Here is a 22089-nt window from a genome sequence, read left to right on the forward strand (position 1 = left end):
ACGCACAGAAAAAGGGATCGTTCACAGAGATGCGTAATTTATTACAATAACGATCGTTAGTTCATCTCTGACGCAATCAAAACCATCGAGGAAAAACAGACTCGATGTCATACGGAATTTCAGGTTCGTTTGTAATGAGGATATCTTTTTTATGCCGAGCTAGAAGAAAAAAAAGTAACCACAAAAGAACAGAAAAGAAAACAAAACAATATGGGGTATAGTTGTAATTGGAAACAATTCTATCTACATCACATTTTATTTGTTCCACAATACTTGGTTTGTTTCTAATCTACGTCAGACGATTGGATTAAATTTAATTGTAAATTTATTCGAATCGAGGAAATTTTGGTTTGATTTGAAGTAATCCGAATTGATTGTAAGTATAAAATAATTATTTCTATACCTCTAATTGTATCTACACTGTGAACCGAACATCCAGTATATAATTAATTTGCAAAGTATCGAATACCATTTATAATCAACGAAATCCTTTTATGGAACAAGCGTTTGAAGATACACTCGATCCGGATTTCAGATTCAGATTTATTCATGAATATTATAAAACCTTTGATTTCCCGTATATCATTGGTGTGTCCGTGGGCATGAATACGGGTGTGGTTATAAAAACATTCATATTTTCGCACAATCTCCGTATCTTAAGGGGGCTTTCCAGTGTGACAGCCCGAAAAATCGCTGTTTTTCGCGATTTTTTTTTTTAAAGAAAAAATAATCTAATCGGTCTGGTTTTTTTTTTGTATATTAATTGGGTATTGAAGAATACAAAACAATTTTTTAAAGATCGATTTATTTATTAATTAGTATCTATAAAAATGATGAAACAATTGTTGCAGAAAATGCACTTGGATGTGGTGGCCACATTGGGGGTCACAATTTTGATCTGAGACAAAAAACACAAAAAGATTATTGATCGGTATATAATTGGCTTTCGTGCTATGGAAGCTTTTTTCTTTTTTTTTTTTTTTGCAAAAATGGCGCCGGTTTGAACAAAAAGTATCGATTTTAGCATTTTTTTTTGGCAGTTTTTTTTACAAAAAAATAGGAAGATGTCAAAAAAAAAAAAAAAGCTTCCATAGCACGATAAACAATGACGTTAAGAATATTGTGTAAAAAATTCAACTCGATAGCTTTAAAACTCTGCCCTCCAAGTTGGCCACCGTTTTGAAAAATGCTGTTTCGAGAAAAACGCGTTCAAAGTTTCAAGTGAGGAAATTTTAGGTAAATCGTTTACTTACGGTCAATCAGCGATGCCAGGTCCATACAATATCCCTTCTGCTTCTTCGAAAAGATCGTGCTCAATGGATTGTTCAATCCGACGAGCTGTCCTCGCCTCTTTGCTATCCAGGGACGCCCGGCGGTTTGCTTGGGTGATGCGCGCATTCTTGTATTTAGCGGCGAAATCTGCGGCGCTCGGCCCTATCGTGCATCCCATCGTCTCCAAAATTTTTAAAATTGGGTCGTAACCTTCATTGAAGGTGCACACAGCACACTGCGTAGCGATTTCTACTATCTGCTTGCCGCAGAATACGTGCTTTGGGGCTAGTTGCCACACACAGTGATTGAAGCTCTCGTTATTATTTTGAGTGTTCGCGCCCGTACATCGTTCTAAGAGATCCTCCGTTGTTAGATCATCGTAAATCGGTTTTAAAACTTGTTGTACGTCTTCGTCGAGTGCTGGTGGATGGGTGTACTCCTCTCCTGTGGCCTCGGCCTTGCGCCATTCGCACCACGAATCTTCTCCCGGAGGGCAATACTCATGCTGAGGATTTTCATCAGTTGAGCTTTTGTGATGAAATGTAGCCCATATGGCTTTCCTCATATTTTCCACGGAATTGGAATTTCGACGAACTGCCAAGCCATAATATTCCGAGAGATTTGTCAATAATTTTAACGTCAATTGCGCTCTTTTCGGTTCAACAGCAGTGTTTTTTGTTTGATTTTTTTTAGTTTTCGGAGAACTCGAACGAGATCCTTTTTTTTTCGGTTCACTCTCCATTGCCTTGTCTTCGATTTGATTTTTGGCCTTTTTTAGTTGAACTAACCTTTTTCTTGCTTCGTTTCCCCTTTTATATACTCGCTTTTTCACGTGCAAAACGCATTCCTTTTTTTTTACCGTCAAATCGTCACCGTACGGCTTGGCTTCTAATAACATCTTGAATGTTTTTGTATCGCCGTCTCCTATATAGAAACCGTATTTCGCGTTGTGCAATTCTTCTGATCTCTTGAATACTTCGATTATACCGTCGACTTCCATTTTTCCCGCGCTGCCTTCGTGATTGACGTTGCATTCGGATTCATGCGTCTCAGACCACGCCTCGTACTCGGTTGTTCCCTCTTGTCCTTTCCAGAATACACAAGCCTTGCAGAAGCTTGATTTGACAGCAACATCCAAAACTTTGTTGGTATATTTTCCAATCACGGACACGATACCCATGCGCGACGTGAAACCGCGTTTCGACCACGATCCATCACCGGACACCGTCAGAATATCGCCCCGATTTTCTGCTTCCAAAGTTTTTTCCTTCTCTTCGGTACCTGCTTTTTTCACGACGGCCTCGTATATTGATTTCGCTGCAATCTGCAGGATTTTTACGATTCCATAATAGGTGTTATTATTGAAGTTTGCAGTTAAATCCATCAAGGCGATAAAATTTCTAATGCCATTTATGCCGATGCCGACCAATCGCATGACAAAGCAGAAACGACGATTGATTTCATAAGCATTTTTTATCAAAGGACAAGAATCTATCTCGGCCGGATCTGGACACGAACACTGAACACAAATTTTAAAGCCCAATCCGCGAATCGATTTTTTAAAAAACTTCACGTCGCTATTACACTTTTTGCACTTCAACAGTTCCTGAAGAGCGCCGAAAACCAAAAAGAACTCCAAAATCACGTAGCTAAACGTTTGATCGATTCGGACTTCAAACTCTGGACTCTTTTTCAAGATTTTTGCTGCCGAAGTGCTCGCAAACGTTAGATTCGTTTCGATATCGTGTCGATTTGTTCCCTTGAAACCACCGGATCTTTTTCGTCTATTTCGCGGATGTCCGCTTCTCGAGCCTTTTCTATCCTGCCACGCACATTCCTCTTTCGTACATCTATCCATTTTGAATGTCGAAATCGAACTGAACGACGAGCAGGTAGGACGTACATGAACTTGGCTCGCTAATTATCGAAAATATGAAATCGGACTATTGCATAATTTGCCGTCAATTAGCCGGAAATTAGTCACGCCTTATTATTTTGTCGCACCCAATTAAAAAAAAAAAAGCGGATGGCGTGCTAAATTCTAAAGACATCCGGTTTTGTATTTGAAAATTGAGTGCGACAAAAACAAAAATTCGACGACTAATTTGCGGCTTATTTGCGGCAAATTATCAACCTAATCAGAATCACTCATGGTGCTCGCTGTGCGTTATTTTGGTAGTTGGCGGGCTAAATTCTTGAAAAATCAGAACGCCATCCGCTTTTGTTTTTGAAAATTGAGTGCGACAAAAACAAAAGTTCGACGACTAATTTGCGGCTTATTTCTGGCAAATTATCAACCAAGTCAGAATTACGAATGATGCTCGCTGTGCGTTATTTTGGTGGATGGCGCGCTAAGTTTTTGAAAAGTTAGCACGCCATCCGTTTTTTTTTTTTCAAAATTGAGTGCGACAAAAAAATAAATTGCGCGACTAATTTACGACTAATTAACGGCAAATTATGCAATAGTCCGAATTCACATTTTCGACAATTGGCGAGCCAAGTTCATGTACGTGCAGGTAGGAACGAGACAATAGAAATAACAGTCGCACGGGCAGACGGCCGACGCGGCAGCTGTAGCGCTCCGTTGCCTTCTACCAAGAAATGCTGTACAGTAACCGAAATAATCTGAATTTCGGCATGAAAATTTCAGGGAATATTCGGAAGAGTGTATACTATTCGATAAAGCAAAAAAAAAAAAATCGATTTTTTGAAAATTTCACACTGGAAAGCTCCCTTAACCCTCCGCCGGCCATGTGTTTCTTTGCTGACGCTGCCTGCCAACATCGACGATTTCGTCCTGGCCTCTTTTTCCCCCACTTAGGGCTTCTCAAAAGTTTCCAAAAAATTCAGGTAATCAGTTTCAGTGCCTACTTGACGTTCCATTAAAAAATTTTGAATTAGTTAATCAGTAGAAATTGTTAAACGGTGAAAAATTCCCGAGATACCGATAAGTGAGAAAGTCAAAGTGGACGATATCGTCCATGTTGGCCGGCGGAGGTTTAAGAACCTAAATAAATCTGATCGTCATCTTGTAAAGAAAAATCGATTCGATCAAAAAATATATAATCTGTAAATGATCCTGCTGCAGTATTCTCTTTTTTCCAAATTCCTATGGGAATCGTGAAATTTTATTGCGATAATGACTAATTTCACTTGTATATATATTATAGGCATAATGAACATGATGATGATAGTGATAAAGGATGATGGACGAGGAGTTACAATTAACGTACGTTTTCAGCCATCATGGGTAAAGTGACGGACAGACACGTGGAGAATGGTGCTGGAGGTTCTGGGTCGGCGGAATGGGTCCGGTTCACCATTCAGGTCCAGAGCGTCTACAAACGGGCCCGAGAATCTCGCCTCCGTCGGGGCCCTATGGCCCTCTACGTCCACGCCGCCGATCTCGCCTGCAAGTGTCCGAAGGTCAAGGCCAACAAGTGAGCATTCCCATTCCATTCTTATTCTCATTCTTATTCTCATTCCCGTTCTGCATGCTCGAGTGTAACTCGGAATCGATTTCCGGCCCCGATACGCTTTTCGCGATGCTTCGGAACCTGATTTTAGATCAACACTCTGAAGGATTTCAAATCCTTTACGCATTTACTTTTTACACACTGTTGTTCGGAATTTCGGTTTTCAGTTCTTTCGCGGGGTGAATTTAAATGTTTTCTCAAATCATCCTTGATCGGTTTTTACAGACATTCTCGTGCTACATATTTGCACGAGAAAAAGTAGCGGTATGGATAAATTTGGAAACGGAAGCTTGTTGTTTGGTTCAGCAACCGAAATAAATTTTTCAAAAGTTTAGAAACACTGAGATAAATTTTATTCCGTATAGTTACTGAAAAATTCTACAGCGAGTATCGTTACAATATTAACGGTTAGGTCGTTGAAGTAACAAGAAAATGCGGTATAAGTAACTGTAATTTATTGTTAATGTGATTTCGGTTGTTCACACCGCATTAACCAGTTTTACAAAATATCACGAAACAAACAGGATGTAACATTGCTGTTATAACCAGACAATTTCACACGAGTTACAGTATCGAGCGCCATTTGATAATACAAAGTTGGTATGGTTCGTCCAATTTCAATGAATGGCAATGAATACTACACAAATTACGTGACATAAATTTTTAATAACATGAATATATATATCGAAAAAAATCAGTTCTTTATGTGCAAACTGTATAGATTTTACAAAAGTTGTTTTTCCAGTCAATCAAAAATCTTACTTAAACAATAATTAATCTTCAGACGATTCGTAAATTACACATTTACAGATAAAAATTTTATATCATATAACGACAGTTTTTCCGGATTATCTCGAAGGTCAAAATATTTGTATGGTGTTTTAAAATTTGACGCTTAATGAGCTTATTCCATAAAAATTCGCTGCATTTTTGTTACTTTCTACATAATGTGATATTACATGAAATATTGATTCAACCTGATTGAACTCTATTTATAATCTCGGCTTTGCTGCAAGACCGTTCTAATTATTTCGTACGTCTATAATTCATAGCTTAGAGCTTAAGTGTTTCAACGCATGTTTATTCAATATCCCTAAAATTTCAGATCCTATTTGATACTGGGTCGAGAGAACGACGGTGGACGTCAGGGAGCTTTGACGGCAACGCAACGGTCAATTGTAATAGAATGGCGCGACGAGTGGCACCGTCGAATGCGTCGTTTTCAACGACGAGCGAGATCTTGTCATTGAATATCCTTCCAGAGTCATATTCTCGGGACGAAGAATAAAAATTACGTTAATCCTATTTATATGTAATTTAAAATCGCGCCATATATTATATATGTACACATAGGCTACACACACACACGCACACACACACACACACACACACACACACGCATACACCTACAAATATATAATATAATATGAATGTCAACGGTCAACGTGAACTCTAAAAATAATACGCAAAACGCAGCATCACTCAGCCCCGTATTTTCCCTGCATACGCGTTTCCAAATAATAATAATAACAACAATCATATGATAATAATGATAATAGTAATAATAAAGATAACGACAATTGCAGTGCAATAATAAATAAACATGTCGACGTTTCGCCCATTTTTTCCCCCAACACTTGGTGTCTGCATAAGTGCAACTACATTGACACGTTAAATACATCTATACGGCGTGAATTCCTAACGACTGCATGGTCGGTCATCTGCTAAAATTCAGTGCGCACGCACTCCAATGCGAGAATGGCTGTTTGCCAGGGTGACCAACCGTCATAACCGTAACCTCACAATTTTAAACAGTTTTCGCTGGCAGTTGTACTCAATAACGACAACTATCAACATTTTCGAGGTTACATAAATCGCCACCAAGTGTCGTTTAAATTTATGACGGCTGGTCACCGTGGGAAACAGCTGCTCTCGGATTGTAGCGCGTGCGCATTAAATTTTAGCAGACGATGGACCATTCAGTCGTTCAGAATTCACTTCGTATATATTATTCGATTTAACGTTTTTTATGCATATTATTATTGTTATTGTTTTTCTTCTTATTCTTTTTCTTTTTCTTCTTCTTCTTTTTATTCTTCTTATTATTAATATTATTACTATTATTATTATTATATAGCTTTGTGTATTATATGTTTTTCCCTTGCATCTTAGCGCGCGTGCAGCGTATAATGTAGGTACTTATATGTATAATGTAATATGTAATGTAATATCGTAAAATAATATCATGTTATATTAAGATCTGATATTATAGTTATTTATCGAATTTTCTATGTTTCTATTACGTATACGTACATGTATGTGTATATATATATATATATATGATGTATATGTATATATATATATATATATCATATGTTTATTGAGATAATAATCTACCCTTATTATTAATCGCAATTCAAACTTTATAATAACGGAAGTATATATGAGAAGATATTAATTCGGAACAAATCTGTTCAGTCGATGTATGTATGTATGCATGTGTGTGTGCGCGTGTATATATATTTTTTTTTTTTCTTTTATTCGCCGAATGTGAAGTATATAATAATAATGATAATAATAACAATTCTCGAAATTTTTCCATTTTTCTCTTAACAGCCGGTGGTTTGATTCATATTCTTAATATATGTCGAAAATCTAACATCGAAACGCAAAGTACAGAAAACAATAAACAGATAAAAAGATTTGATTGCGACGAACTGCAAGTTATATTGGAATATTATAAAAGCTACGTAATACGGTTTTACGCAACGACGTGGGAAAGCAAAAATGCCGAGCTGCGAAAAAGGGAAGCAGAAAATATGCATAAATTAGGACTATGCGATCGTTTTCTTCATAGACGTAGCCTGGTTAATTTGTTATTTCGTGATTTACTTTGCCAAGTTTTCGCGCCTTGCGCTGTCGATATTTGCGGTGTAAACGCGGCATTATGCGCATAATTCACCGAAGGATAGATCCGAACCTCTGGAATCACAAACTTCCTCTTTGCATCCCTGGAACCCCTCTTTATCGCTCCCACCCTCTCTCTCTCTCTCTCTCTCTCTTTCTCTCTTTCTCTGCATTACAAGCTCCTAAATTAAACACTCGTATATGACCGTAAAAATTATCGAGTCTACCCAATTTTTTTATGAGCCATTGAAAAGTTGCATGTTTTTTTTCATTCGTCTTGGAAAATATGAATTCCACGCAATTTTTATTTCCGGATATTGAATTACACCCTTAGGGTTTATACGTAATATACATCCAGCCTTTTCTCCTCGTTCGCGTTTACTTTTCCTACTGCATGGTTTCCAATATTATAATTTTTGATAATATATCATTCATTATTCCGACAAACGTGTTTGAAACGGCATTGTATTTATCACACCGTTATAATGAATTATATTTGTCCTAATTTGCACCGCGCCATTGATTATACATTATATTATACTGCACAAATTTTGCCGAATCTATACGTAGAATAATACATGCATATTATTCGTATGTAATAATCCCGAGACTGTATTATCATCTAAAGTAAAAGGCACAAGGTTTTTTTTAATGCAATTTTCTCTGTTCTGTCCAAATAGCATTTCAATTTATTTATTTGTTCTTATTATACATGTAAGTAGGTATACATATTATATATATATATATATATATATATATATATATATATATCACACTATCACACTGTTGTGTGTATTAACTATAAATATAATTATATCACACGCTTGAACCGAGCGTACGAACATTTTATCACATTATACATAGATTTTTGATTCCCTTGTAAAATATTCTCTACATACCTGTTTAATATTACACATAATCGTATTACAAAAATAATAATACTTAATCATCAGCAACATAATACTGACGGTAGTTGTTATTAATATTATCATTATAATTATTATCATTATGGTTAGCGGCATAGTAACAATATACTAATATGAAAAAATGTAGCTAATAGAACAGTTCAATTTTATAGACACTAAGAAGAATTATTTATATGCGAAATATCGTATATATTTATACATCAATATACAATATTATATCCGTATAGAGTGATTTTCATAATTTCCAAAAAAAAGAAGTTCTACGATAAGTGGTTTAGGTATATAAATGTATAAACCTCAACCTATGTAATAGTTATTACTCTTGTGGTTACAATATGTCTATAAAGCACGCGTACGTTTATAATATACTGTGAGTACCTACTTGCGTTTAAAATTAATTTTATACACGTACTATATTATATATTGTACCGTAATAATATGACAGTTAATTTAATGTAATTTAATTCAATACATTAAGGCGTGATTTACTCACGCGTATATAAGTATATTACTAATTTACATTGTTTCTTGTGTACAGTTGTAAACGCAGTATTATACTATAATGAAAAAAAAAATGAATTTATCTACTACACTCACTTAAGTTTTGGATCTATTACCATTATTATTATTGTTATGATTAATTATATATTTCTGGTATACGAAATACGGGCTATAGTCAGCAAAGTCTATCCCCTTAATTGAAGTTTCAAGTGGCGCGTATTTTCTTAGTTTCAAATCGATTCGGAATAATTAACTTATGCTTGAAAGAGTAGTTGCAATACGTCCTGTCCATTCAATGATCGGAAATCATGAATAATAACGGAAACGTACGTAAGAAATCGTTAGAGGTAGGGAAGGAGAGAAAAAACAAAGTGGACAGATAATAGAGAAAACGGTATTCCGCTTCGTATATGAAATAGAGCGAATTAAGAAATGAAACAGAAAGAAAAATTGTCAGCATTGATTTTCTTGATATCAAAAAAACAAGGAAAAGCATATATACAATTCATCTCAAATCAGTCACCGAGTAATCCAAGTTCCTAAGCACAGTAAAACCGTTGGTGTATGCAATATCTGAACTATTGAGCTATCGCCAATTGTGCAACACTTTAGCGACACATCTCTTAAAACAGCCGCATGATGCCAAACACACGTATAATAATAATAATGATAAAGTCTGGATAATTTTATGTACTCAGTAATTATGCATACAATATACGTATGGTTCTATGTAGCGAAATATAATAGAAATGAAAGAAAAAAACGACGCGGTTTTTTATTCAACGTGCCAAAATTACCTACGCGACGATTTCAGTTATTATAGAGAAACGAAAAAGTATATCATAGGTGCGGAAATTCTTCGATAATTACTAGATATTGCGTACATCTGATGTATGTTGGTCGGTAAAAAAAACCCTAAATTTTCCAATAAATGTATTTTGCCTAAGCGTACAATATGGCGGATCCTTGTATGTATGGGAATAAAATTAGAAAATATGAAAATGTACTTATGTTAATATATATATTCGATGTAATTTAGTATAGCATAGCCGTTTTACAGCCTAACTTGCGACTAGATAATAATGCGTATATATGAAAGATGTATTATCGAACAGCGGGTAAATGAGAAGAGAATAATGCGAGTTGCACGATACATGCGAGTTATGGCATGTGCGTTGCAGGCCGCTAAACCAGATAAATATGTATGTATAGAATTTATTTAAATGATGTAACGATAATAATAGGTTTGGTAAGAGAATAAAAATGTATGTATCATGCATTTGGTAATGAAGAACTCGATAGATCTACGATAGAGTAACAAAAGTTACATACGTATACACATGTAATATGGGTTAGATGAATAATACAATTGATCTAGAATTATATGCAATGCTTGTGACTATATATTTTCACTAATTATTCTTGCCAATTCAACAGTAGAGAATATAATTGCATGTGACACGCGTACATTGTATACGTAAAAGATAAACGAGAAGAAAATGTCGGCTATCCAATGAGAACAATTGTATCACAATGGGTGTTAATCTTAACGTGCAAATATTTGCACGTTAAGATTATAATATGGGATATTTCGCGAAATGATGCAGTGTATTAATAATAATGAATATTCTTATTAATATTGAAAATATTATGATTACAATGATTCGAAAATATTAAATTATTAAGTGTAATGTTGTGTAATGTGGTATAATAAATGTCATTAGATAAGAGAAAGGGTTGGGAACAAAATCCCACGATAGAGTATTTGATCATCAATGTAGCGGTGAAAAAATGTTTCGCGTTCCTCTGTTAGGCAATGCTTGCAGTAATTGTTATTTGAATTATGATTTTGAAACTCACATCCAGAATCAGGGTCTGCGAGGCAATGTTATTTTTCCGCTTTTTCTTTCCAACTTACGAAATCTTTTCCGCTCCGCGTCAACTTGACGGACCGTTTCTTGAATTATTGAACCCTCGAATACGCGACAAGGGTATATAGAGGAAACTTTTCATCTCAAATTTTATTTGCAAGAACCTTTCCTGACTAATCGAACCTCAAAAATCTCGGAAAACGGACCGCAAAGAGCGCGTGACCAACAGCAGAGTAATGAGAAAGAAAATCTTATGTCTTATGCTGTATCTTCTGATCCGTTGGTCGCAGTCGATTGGGATTACGCTGAATCGATTTCTCTCTCAAAATTACGTCGAAATAGTGCATGGAAGAATTTATTCCAGCACTTTTCAAAATCGCCAAATTTTTCACCAAAAATACAAAGGGGTTAGCCTTGCTGCTTTTTTGAGCGAAAAACTTTTAGTCTCCGATTCGATTTGTATGACGCTTTCCTGACCATTTGGATCCCCAGGAACTCGGAAAACGTAGCGAGAAGAGCGTGGGACCAACAGCAGAGACAGTACGAAGGGCAGAGCACCAGCTGGAAAATGTCAAAAAAACAGGTTCTGGTTTTTTGGCTCTAACTACTGATATGTTGCTCGCAGCGCATTGGGACTGCGCCCAATCGATTCCTCTCGCAAAATTACGTCGGAATAGTGCATGAGAGAATTTATTCCAGCACTTTTCAAAATCGCGAAAATTTTAGCCAAAAATACAAAGGGGTTAGCCTTCCTTTTTTTTTGGGCAAAAAACTTTTGTTCTCAGATTCGATTTAAATGACCCTTATCTGACCAATTGGACCCCCAGGAACTCAGAAAACGCAGCAAAAACAGCGAGGGATCAACACGATAGAAATCACGAAGGAAAAAGCACCTGCTGAAAAATGTCGAAAATGCAGGTTCTGGTTTTTTGGCTGTAACTTTTGACCCACCGCTCGCAGCGTATTCTGACTGCGCCCAATCGATTTCTCTCGCAAAATTACGTCGGAATAGTGCATGAAAGAATATATTCCGGCATTTTTCAGAATCGCGAAAATTTTCGCCAAAAATACAAAGGGGTTAGCCTTACTTTTTTTTGGACAAAAAACTTTTGGTCTCAGATTCGATTTGAATGACCCTTATCTGACCAATTGGACCCTCAGGAACTCAGAAATCGCAGCGAAAGGAGCGTAGGACCAACAGGAGAGAAATGGCGAGCGAAAAAGCACTTGCTGAAAAATGTCGAAAATTCAGGTTCTGGTTTTTAGGCTGTAACTTTTGATGCGTTGATCGCAGCGTATTGGGACTGCGCCCAATCGATTTCTCTCGCAAAATTACGTCGACATAGTGCATGCAAGAATCTATTCAGTCAACGGCTGACCATCGAAGGGCCTGGCCGCTTGAGTCTGGAATCGGCAGGAGAGATGAAGTGTGTATTTCTTGTATGAAACGTGAAAACTAAAAGCATTATACATCAGATCATATCATCATACATCGTACACCATACATCATACACCATACATCATACATCATACATCGTACATCATACATCGTACATCATACATCATCATACATAGTATCAAAGTTCGAAACCATAGTTTGGATGTCGGACGTTCAGAAAGTGACGTCACCAATTCAAAATCAGCTAGCCGAATTCCTCAGTCTGGAACGAACCGCGCAGTAGAGCGGACGGATGAGAGTCGCGCTCCGCAAACTTCGAGTACCGGGTTCTCAACCTCCCGGATCCCGCGCTTCGGGTCCGCTACGTATTTCGAGTACCAGGTTCTCAACCTCCCGGATCTTGCGCTTCGGGTCCGCTACGCGGTGAAACTCGACTTCCAGGATAAGCGCTCCGTGGTTCCTGGTTCATGTTTACAATAAATTATTTCAATTCGTTTTTCGCGCAACCCCAAATTCGGTAGCTGTCAGTCCGCTAATAAAATTTCTCGACTTCCAGGATAAGCGCTCCGTGGTTCCTGGTTCATGTTTACAATAAATTATTTCAATTCGTTTTTCGCGCAACCCCAAATTCGGTAGCTGTCAGTCCGCTAATAAAATTTCTCGACTTCCAGGATAAGCGCTCCGTGGTTCCTGGTTCATGTTTACAATAAATTATTTCAATTCGTTTTTCGCGCAACCCCAAATTCGGTAGCTGTCAGTCCGCTAATAAAATTTCTCGACTTCCAGGATAAGCGCTCCGTGGTTCCTGGTTCATGTTTACAATAAATTATTTCAATTCGTTTTTCGCGCAACCCCAAATTCGGTAGCTGTCAGTCCGCTAATAAAATTTCTCGACTTCCAGGATAAGCGCTCCGTGGTTCCTGGTTCATGTTTACAATAAATTATTTCAATTCGTTTTTCGCGCAAGCCCAAATTCGGTAACTGTCAGTCCGCTAATAAAATTTCTCGACTTCCAGGATAAGCGCTCCGTGGTTCCTGGTTCATGTTTACAATAAATTATTTCAATTCGTTTTTCGCGCAACCCCAAATTCGGTAGCTGTCAGTCCGCTAATAAAATTTCTCGACTTCCAGGATAAGCGCTCCGTGGTTCCTGGTTCATGTTTACAATAAATTATTTCAATTCGTTTTTCGCGCAACCCCAAATTCGGTAGCTGTCAGTCCGCTAATAAAATTTCTCGACTTCCAGGATAAGCGCTCCGTGGTTCCTGGTTCATGTTTACAATAAATTATTTCAATTCGTTTTTCGCGCAACCCCAAATTCGGTAGCTGTCAGTCCGCTAATAAAATTTCTCGACTTCCAGGATAAGCGCTCCGTGGTTCCTGGTTCATGTTTACAATAAATTATTTCAATTCGTTTTTCGCGCAAGCCCAAATTCGGTAACTGTCAGTCCGCTAATAAAATTTCTCGACTTCCAGGATAAGCGCTCCGTGGTTCCTGGTTCATGTTTACAATAAATTATTTCAATTCGTTTTTCGCGCAACCCCAAATTCGGTAGCTGTCAGTCCGCTAATAAAATTTCTCGACTTCCAGGATAAGCGCTCCGTGGTTCCTGGTTCATGTTTACAATAAATTATTTCAATTCGTTTTTCGCGCAACCCCAAATTCGGTAGCTGTCAGTCCGCTAATAAAATTTCTCGACTTCCAGGATAAGCGCTCCGTGGTTCCTGGTTCATGTTTACAATAAATTATTTCAATTCGTTTTTCGCGCAAGCCCAAATTCGGTAACTGTCAGTCCGCTAATAAAATTTCTCGACTTCCAGGATAAGCGCTCCGTGGTTCCTGGTTCATGTTTACAATAAATTATTTCAATTCGTTTTTCGCGCAACCCCAAATTCGGTAGCTGTCAGTCCGCTAATAAAATTTCTCGACTTCCAGGATAAGCGCTCCGTGGTTCCTGGTTCATGTTTACAATAAATTATTTCAATTCGTTTTTCGCGCAAGCCCAAATTCGGTAACTGTCAGTCCGCTAATAAAATTTCTCGACTTCCAGGATAAGCGCTCCGTGGTTCCTGGTTCATGTTTACAATAAATTATTTCAATTCGTTTTTCGCGCAACCCCAAATTCGGTAGCTGTCAGTCCGCTAATAAAATTTCTCGACTTCCAGGATAAGCGCTCCGTGGTTCCTGGTTCATGTTTACAATAAATTATTTCAATTCGTTTTTCGCGCAACCCCAAATTCGGTAGCTGTCAGTACGCTAATAAAATTTCTATAACTTTATATTCTTCTCATAATCTTTTTGGTCAAATATGTCGATAATAAAATTATATTAAACCTTAGACATTATTTTTGATTTGTTCTCATGCTGAAAATATTTATTAGTATTCGAGGTATAACTCGAGGTGGTTAGCGGTGGTCGTTGGGGGTGGTTGAAGATGGTCGGCGGTGGACGAGGAGGAGAACAAGGAGGACGAGGATTTGTGCTCGGTGAGTAAAACACTTATAATATTTCATGGCAATTGTAATTATATTTTATTTGAAATATTTCAAACTAGTCATGTTTACAATAAATTATTTCAATTCATTTTTCGTGCAAGCACATATTCAGTAGCTATGAATAATCTTATACAATTTATTATATTATTAATTAATTAATTAATATTCTTATAACATTTAATGGCAATTGTAATTATATTTCATCTGAAATATTACAAACTTGTCACGTTTACAATAAATTATTTCAATTCATTTTTCGTGCAAGCACATATTCAGTAGCTATGAATAATCTTGTACAATTTATTATATTATTAATTAATTGATTAATTACATTAATCCTTACACAATATTTTTGATGTGTTCCTATACTAAAAATATTCATTACTATTCCAGGTATTACCCGAGGTGGTCGGAGGTGGACGAGGAGGAGGACGAGCTGGACGAGGAGGAGGACCAGGTGGACGAGGTGGACGAGGAGGAGACGGGGTGGGTCGTGGGAGAGGACCTCTCCTCTCCTCAGAGGAGGGGAGGGGGAGGGGCAGGGAAGGGGGAGTGGTGGGCGGGAAGGGGTAAGGGAAGGGAAGGGAAGGGAGAGGTGGGTGGCGGGGAAGGGGAGGGGGAGGGGGGAGGAAGGGAAGGGGGGGGGGGGGGGGGGGGGGGTGAGGAGGGGGAGGGGGGAGGGGGAGGGGGGAGGGGGGAGGGGGGAGGGGGAGGGGAGGGGAGGGGAGGGGAGGGGCGGGAGGGAGGGAGGGCGGGCGGGCGGGGGGGGAGGGAGGGAGAGAGTGGAGGACGGATGTCGATGCAAGCCTGTTAGAGTCAATAGAGCAGTACACCCCCCCCCCCCCTCTCGTGCCCTCCCTCCCGCCCTCCCTCCCTCCCTCCCTCCCGCCCGCCCTCCCTCCCTCCCGCCCGCCCGCCCTCCCTCCCTCCCTCCCTCACCCCCCCCTCCCCCCCCCCTCCCCCCCCTCCCCCCCCCTCCCCCTCCTCACCCCCCCCTTCCCCTCCTACCCCCCTCCCCCTCCCCTTCCCCGCCACCCACCTCTCCCTTCCCTTCCCTTCCCTTACCCCTTCCCGCCCACCACTCCCCCTTCCCTGCCCCTCCCCCTCCCCTCCTCTGAGGAGAGGAGAGGTCCTCTCCCACGACCCACCCCGTCTCCTCCTCGTCCACCTCGTCCACCTGGTCCTCCTCCTCGTCCAGCTCGTCCTCCTCCTCGTCCACCTCCGACCACCTCGGGTAATACCTGGAATAGTAATGAATATTTTTAGTATAGGAACACATCAAAAATATTGTGTAAGGATTAATGTAATTAATCAATTAATTAATAATATAATAAATTGTACAAGATTATTCATAGCTACTGAATATGTGCTTGCACGAAAAATGAATTGAAATAATTTATTGTAAACGTGACAAGTTTGTAATATTTCAGATGAAATATAATTACAATTGCCATTAAATGTTATAAGAATATTAATTAATTAATTAATAATATAATAAATTGTATAAGATTATTCATAGCTACTGAATATGTGCTTGCACGAAAAATGAATTGAAATAATTTATTGTAAACATGACTAGTTTGAAATATTTCAAATAAAATATAATTACAATTGCCATGAAATATTATAAGTGTTTTACTCACCGAGCACAAATCCTCGTCCTCCTTGTTCTCCTCCTCGTCCACCGCCGACCATCTTCAACCACCCCCAACGACCACCGCTAACCACCTCGAGTTATACCTCGAATACTAATAAATATTTTCAGCATGAGAACAAATCAAAAATAATGTCTAAGGTTTAATATAATTTTATTATCGACATATTTGACCAAAAAGATTATGAGAAGAATATAAAGTTATAGAAATTTTATTAGCGTACTGACAGCTACCGAATTTGGGGTTGCGCGAAAAACGAATTGAAATAATTTATTGTAAACATGAACCAGGAACCACGGAGCGCTTATCCTGGAAGTCGAGAAATTTTATTAGCGGACTGACAGTTACCGAATTTGGGCTTGCGCGAAAAACGAATTGAAATAATTTATTGTAAACATGAACCAGGAACCACGGAGCGCTTATCCTGGAAGTCGAGAAATTTTATTAGCGGACTGACAGCTACCGAATTTGGGGTTGCGCGAAAAACGAATTGAAATAATTTATTGTAAACATGAACCAGGAACCACGGAGCGCTTATCCTGGAAGTCGAGAAATTTTATTAGCGGACTGACAGTTACCGAATTTGGGCTTGCGCGAAAAACGAATTGAAATAATTTATTGTAAACATGAACCAGGAACCACGGAGCGCTTATCCTGGAAGTCGAGAAATTTTATTAGCGGACTGACAGCTACCGAATTTGGGGTTGCGCGAAAAACGAATTGAAATAATTTATTGTAAACATGAACCAGGAACCACGGAGCGCTTATCCTGGAAGTCGAGAAATTTTATTAGCGGACTGACAGTTACCGAATTTGGGCTTGCGCGAAAAACGAATTGAAATAATTTATTGTAAACATGAACCAGGAACCACGGAGCGCTTATCCTGGAAGTCGAGAAATTTTATTAGCGGACTGACAGCTACCGAATTTGGGGTTGCGCGAAAAACGAATTGAAATAATTTATTGTAAACATGAACCAGGAACCACGGAGCGCTTATCCTGGAAGTCGAGAAATTTTATTAGCGGACTGACAGCTACCGAATTTGGGGTTGCGCGAAAAACGAATTGAAATAATTTATTGTAAACATGAACCAGGAACCACGGAGCGCTTATCCTGGAAGTCGAGAAATTTTATTAGCGGACTGACAGTTACCGAATTTGGGCTTGCGCGAAAAACGAATTGAAATAATTTATTGTAAACATGAACCAGGAACCACGGAGCGCTTATCCTGGAAGTCGAGAAATTTTATTAGCGGACTGACAGCTACCGAATTTGGGGTTGCGCGAAAAACGAATTGAAATAATTTATTGTAAACATGAACCAGGAACCACGGAGCGCTTATCCTGGAAGTCGAGAAATTTTATTAGCGGACTGACAGCTACCGAATTTGGGGTTGCGCGAAAAACGAATTGAAATAATTTATTGTAAACATGAACCAGGAACCACGGAGCGCTTATCCTGGAAGTCGAGAAATTTTATTAGCGGACTGACAGCTACCGAATTTGGGGTTGCGCGAAAAACGAATTGAAATAATTTATTGTAAACATGAACCAGGAACCACGGAGCGCTTATCCTGGAAGTCGAGAAATTTTATTAGCGGACTGACAGCTACCGAATTTGGGGTTGCGCGAAAAACGAATTGAAATAATTTATTGTAAACATGAACCAGGAACCACGGAGCGCTTATCCTGGAAGTCGAGAAATTTTATTAGCGGACTGACAGTTACCGAATTTGGGCTTGCGCGAAAAACGAATTGAAATAATTTATTGTAAACATGAACCAGGAACCACGGAGCGCTTATCCTGGAAGTCGAGAAATTTTATTAGCGGACTGACAGCTACCGAATTTGGGGTTGCGCGAAAAACGAATTGAAATAATTTATTGTAAACATGAACCAGGAACCACGGAGCGCTTATCCTGGAAGTCGAGAAATTTTATTAGCGGACTGACAGCTACCGAATTTGGGGTTGCGCGAAAAACGAATTGAAATAATTTATTGTAAACATGAACCAGGAACCACGGAGCGCTTATCCTGGAAGTCGAGAAATTTTATTAGCGGACTGACAGCTACCGAATTTGGGGTTGCGCGAAAAACGAATTGAAATAATTTATTGTAAACATGAACCAGGAACCACGGAGCGCTTATCCTGGAAGTCGAGAAATTTTATTAGCGGACTGACAGTTACCGAATTTGGGCTTGCGCGAAAAACGAATTGAAATAATTTATTGTAAACATGAACCAGGAACCACGGAGCGCTTATCCTGGAAGTCGAGAAATTTTATTAGCGGACTGACAGCTACCGAATTTGGGGTTGCGCGAAAAACGAATTGAAATAATTTATTGTAAACATGAACCAGGAACCACGGAGCGCTTATCCTGGAAGTCGAGAAATTTTATTAGCGGACTGACAGCTACCGAATTTGGGGTTGCGCGAAAAACGAATTGAAATAATTTATTGTAAACATGAACCAGGAACCACGGAGCGCTTATCCTGGAAGTCGAGAAATTTTATTAGCGGACTGACAGCTACCGAATTTGGGGTTGCGCGAAAAACGAATTGAAATAATTTATTGTAAACATGAACCAGGAACCACGGAGCGCTTATCCTGGAAGTCGAGAAATTTTATTAGCGGACTGACAGCTACCGAATTTGGGGTTGCGCGAAAAACGAATTGAAATAATTTATTGTAAACATGAACCAGGAACCACGGAGCGCTTATCCTGGAAGTCGAGTTTCACCGCGTAGCGGACCCGAAGCGCAAGATCCGGGAGGTTGAGAACCTGGTACTCGAAATACGTAGCGGACCCGAAGCGCGGGATCCGGGAGGTTGAGAACCCGGTACTCGAAGTTTGCGGAGCGCGACTCTCATCCGTCCGCTCTACTGCGCGGTTCGTTCCAGACTGAGGAATTCGGCTAGCTGATTTTGAATTGCTGACGTCACTTTCTGAACGTCCGACATCCAAACTATGGTTTCGAACTTTGATACTATGTATGATGATGTATGATGTACGATGTATGATGTACGATGTATGATGTACGATGTATGATGATATGATATGATGTATAATGCTTTTAGTTTTCACGTTTCATACAAGAAATACACACTTTATCTCTCCTGCCGATTCCAGACTCAAGCGGCCAGGCCCTTCGATGGTCAGCCGTTGACTGAAGATATATTCTTCAGTGAACGGCTCGGCTAATAACGCTGCCGTTCTGCGACAGTTGGATGATGAAAAATTTCGCTCGTATCTTTCAAATGTGTGTTAAAATACACTCGAAATGTTAAGAAGCGTCGTTCTTTCTCTCCCTATCACCTTTCTAGGTCTTTAAATCACTACGCAGCGTTAAATACTGTCTCATATACGAAGCATCCGTTTCATCTCGTTCAAAATTAACGCATCCGTGATGTATTACAGTTACTCCGAATTTTTTTTCATCCGAATACTTTTCGAAAAACAATTCTGCTCCTACACCCAACGCGGATACTTCACTTGCGACCGGCTAAAACAACGTTTTGATTCTATGCCTATGAAAATTCAAGATCGAGAGAGCAAATGAAAAGTTGTTGGAATAATTATGAATACTAATGTCATGGAATACATCGAGCGCGCGTCGAATAGAATCCCATTTCGAAATGAATAATTCTTCTCTTTTCATATCATAGCTAATCTGGTAATATAGGTAAATAGGATGGTTGGAGGTGTTCGGAAATGGTAGGACATTTCAAAAGTTAAAGTCGACGATGATCCGGTGCATCAAGTTTGTCGTTACAGATTTTCTCTTCCCATGAGGCATAGAGTATTCAACAACGATAATGCAGTCCTTAAAATTCATCATTCATCTCTGACTGGAAAGCTAATTCGCAAGGCGTGGTATTCTATTCTATTTGCATTATTAGAAAAATACCCGTACTCTACATACACTGTTTCTAATCTTTTGCTACATTTGGTTTAATCCCCATGCTTCCACAGCACGATTAGTCGGAAATGTTTTTGATTATCCATAATAAAGTAAAAGAAGTAACAAAGCTTAAATTTATTGTTAAAGCTCTAATGAATACATCAAACTGCGGTCGAATCAATTCATTTATTATTTGCACATGACTTCTGTATATTTGATAAATTATTCCTAAATACATTGAAACATATGCATTTATGATGAAATATCATGCAATGGGCTGTGTAAACTATAAACTATAATTTCTATCGAATAGCTGCGTTTATGTCAACAGGGCTTTGAGACTCAGTTCAGTTCGTCCTCCTCCTCGTCCACCTCCGACCACCTCCAACAATCGTCAACCACCTCGAATAACCACCGATAACCACCTCGGGTTGTACCTGGAATAGCAATAAATATTTTCAGTATCAGAACACATCAAAAATCTGACGTGAGAATTAATATTTGAAAAGTGCTGGAATAAATTTTTTCTGGCACTATTCGGACGCAATTTTGCGAGACAAATCGATTAAGCGCAGTCCTGATACGCTGCGAGCAGCGGATAAAAAGTTACAGCCAAAAAACCAGAACCTCAGATTTCGACATTTTTCAGCAGGTGCTTTTTTCCTCGTATCTTCTCTCCCCTTGATCTCTCCCGTATAAGAACACATCAAAAACATTACGTAAGGATTCATATAATCACAGGTTTTGTTTTTTGGCTGTAACTTTTGATTCGCTGCTCGCAGCGTATCGGGACTGCGCTTAATCGATTTGTCTCACAAAATTACGTCGGAATAGTGCATGAGAGAATTTATTCCAGCACTTTTCAAAATCGCGAAAATTTTCGCCAAAAATACAAAGGGGTTAGCCTTGCTGTTTTTTTGAGCGAAAAACTTTCATTCTCCGATTCGATTTGTATGACCCTGTCCAGACCATTTGGATCCCCAGGAACTCGGAAAACGTAGCGAAAATAGCGTGGTACCAACAGCAGAGACAGGACGAAGGAAAGAGCACCAGCTGGAAAATGTCAAAAACACAGGTTCTGGTTTTTTGGCTCTAACTTCTGATATGTTGCTTGCAGCGCATTGGGACTGCGCCCAATCGATTTCTCTCGCAAAATTACGTCGGAATAGTGCATGAAAGAATTCATTCCAGCACTTATAAAAATCACGGTAAATTTTATGTAAAACTTTAAAAGGGTTAGCTTCATCTTATTGTTGAAAAAAACCTTCATGTCCTGAATTTGATTAGTATGACCCTTCCCTGACCAATTAGACGCTGTTTTCTCTTTTCAGTGTTCGATCTGTATTTTTTGTGATTTTAGACTACGCGCAACGAATTTTTTGAGACCGTTACCCCGGTGTTTGGATTGAATGAACCAAGCCTAGCATTTTTTGTTTGACGAAAATTCATCGATGAGGTACAAGAGGAATCTGTTCTCTCCTTGAAAATAAAGCCGCAAGGGCCTCCATGTGTGGTAAACGAAAAAGAACGTAGCTTATTGGAATAGATTCATCTTGATGCTGAACAAAATTGTTGTTCCAGAGACCCTGATATTATTCCACTCATTGGGATACAGGAAGTCCATAACGTGTTTAGTTCAAATGTAGGTAATTGGTGCTCATTATAAAAAACTCGGCCAGGAA

The 22089-nt window shown here is 38.9% G+C and overlaps 1 protein-coding gene across 3 annotated transcripts in view; it reads left to right on the forward strand.

Annotated features, from left to right (window-relative positions):
* Positions 1–10816, forward strand: part of LOC124216115 (netrin-1) — a 138080-nt gene extending 127264 nt beyond the window's left edge. For 2 of the 3 annotated variants that reach the window (XM_046620262.2, XM_046620261.2), the window contains 2 exons: positions 4514–4712; positions 5854–10816. In XM_046620262.2, the coding sequence (XP_046476218.1) occupies positions 4514–4712; positions 5854–5998 (344 nt within the window). In that variant the 3' untranslated portion in view covers positions 5999–10816. Of the gene's footprint in view, positions 1–4513; positions 4713–5853 lie in introns of those variants that run through there. The other variant, XM_069135037.1, reaches the window with a different exon arrangement.
* Positions 10817–22089: the final 11273 nt, after the last annotated feature.

Source organism: Neodiprion pinetum, chromosome 4, assembly GCF_021155775.2.
Source record: "Neodiprion pinetum isolate iyNeoPine1 chromosome 4, iyNeoPine1.2, whole genome shotgun sequence".
Taxonomy (NCBI): domain Eukaryota; kingdom Metazoa; phylum Arthropoda; class Insecta; order Hymenoptera; family Diprionidae; genus Neodiprion; species Neodiprion pinetum.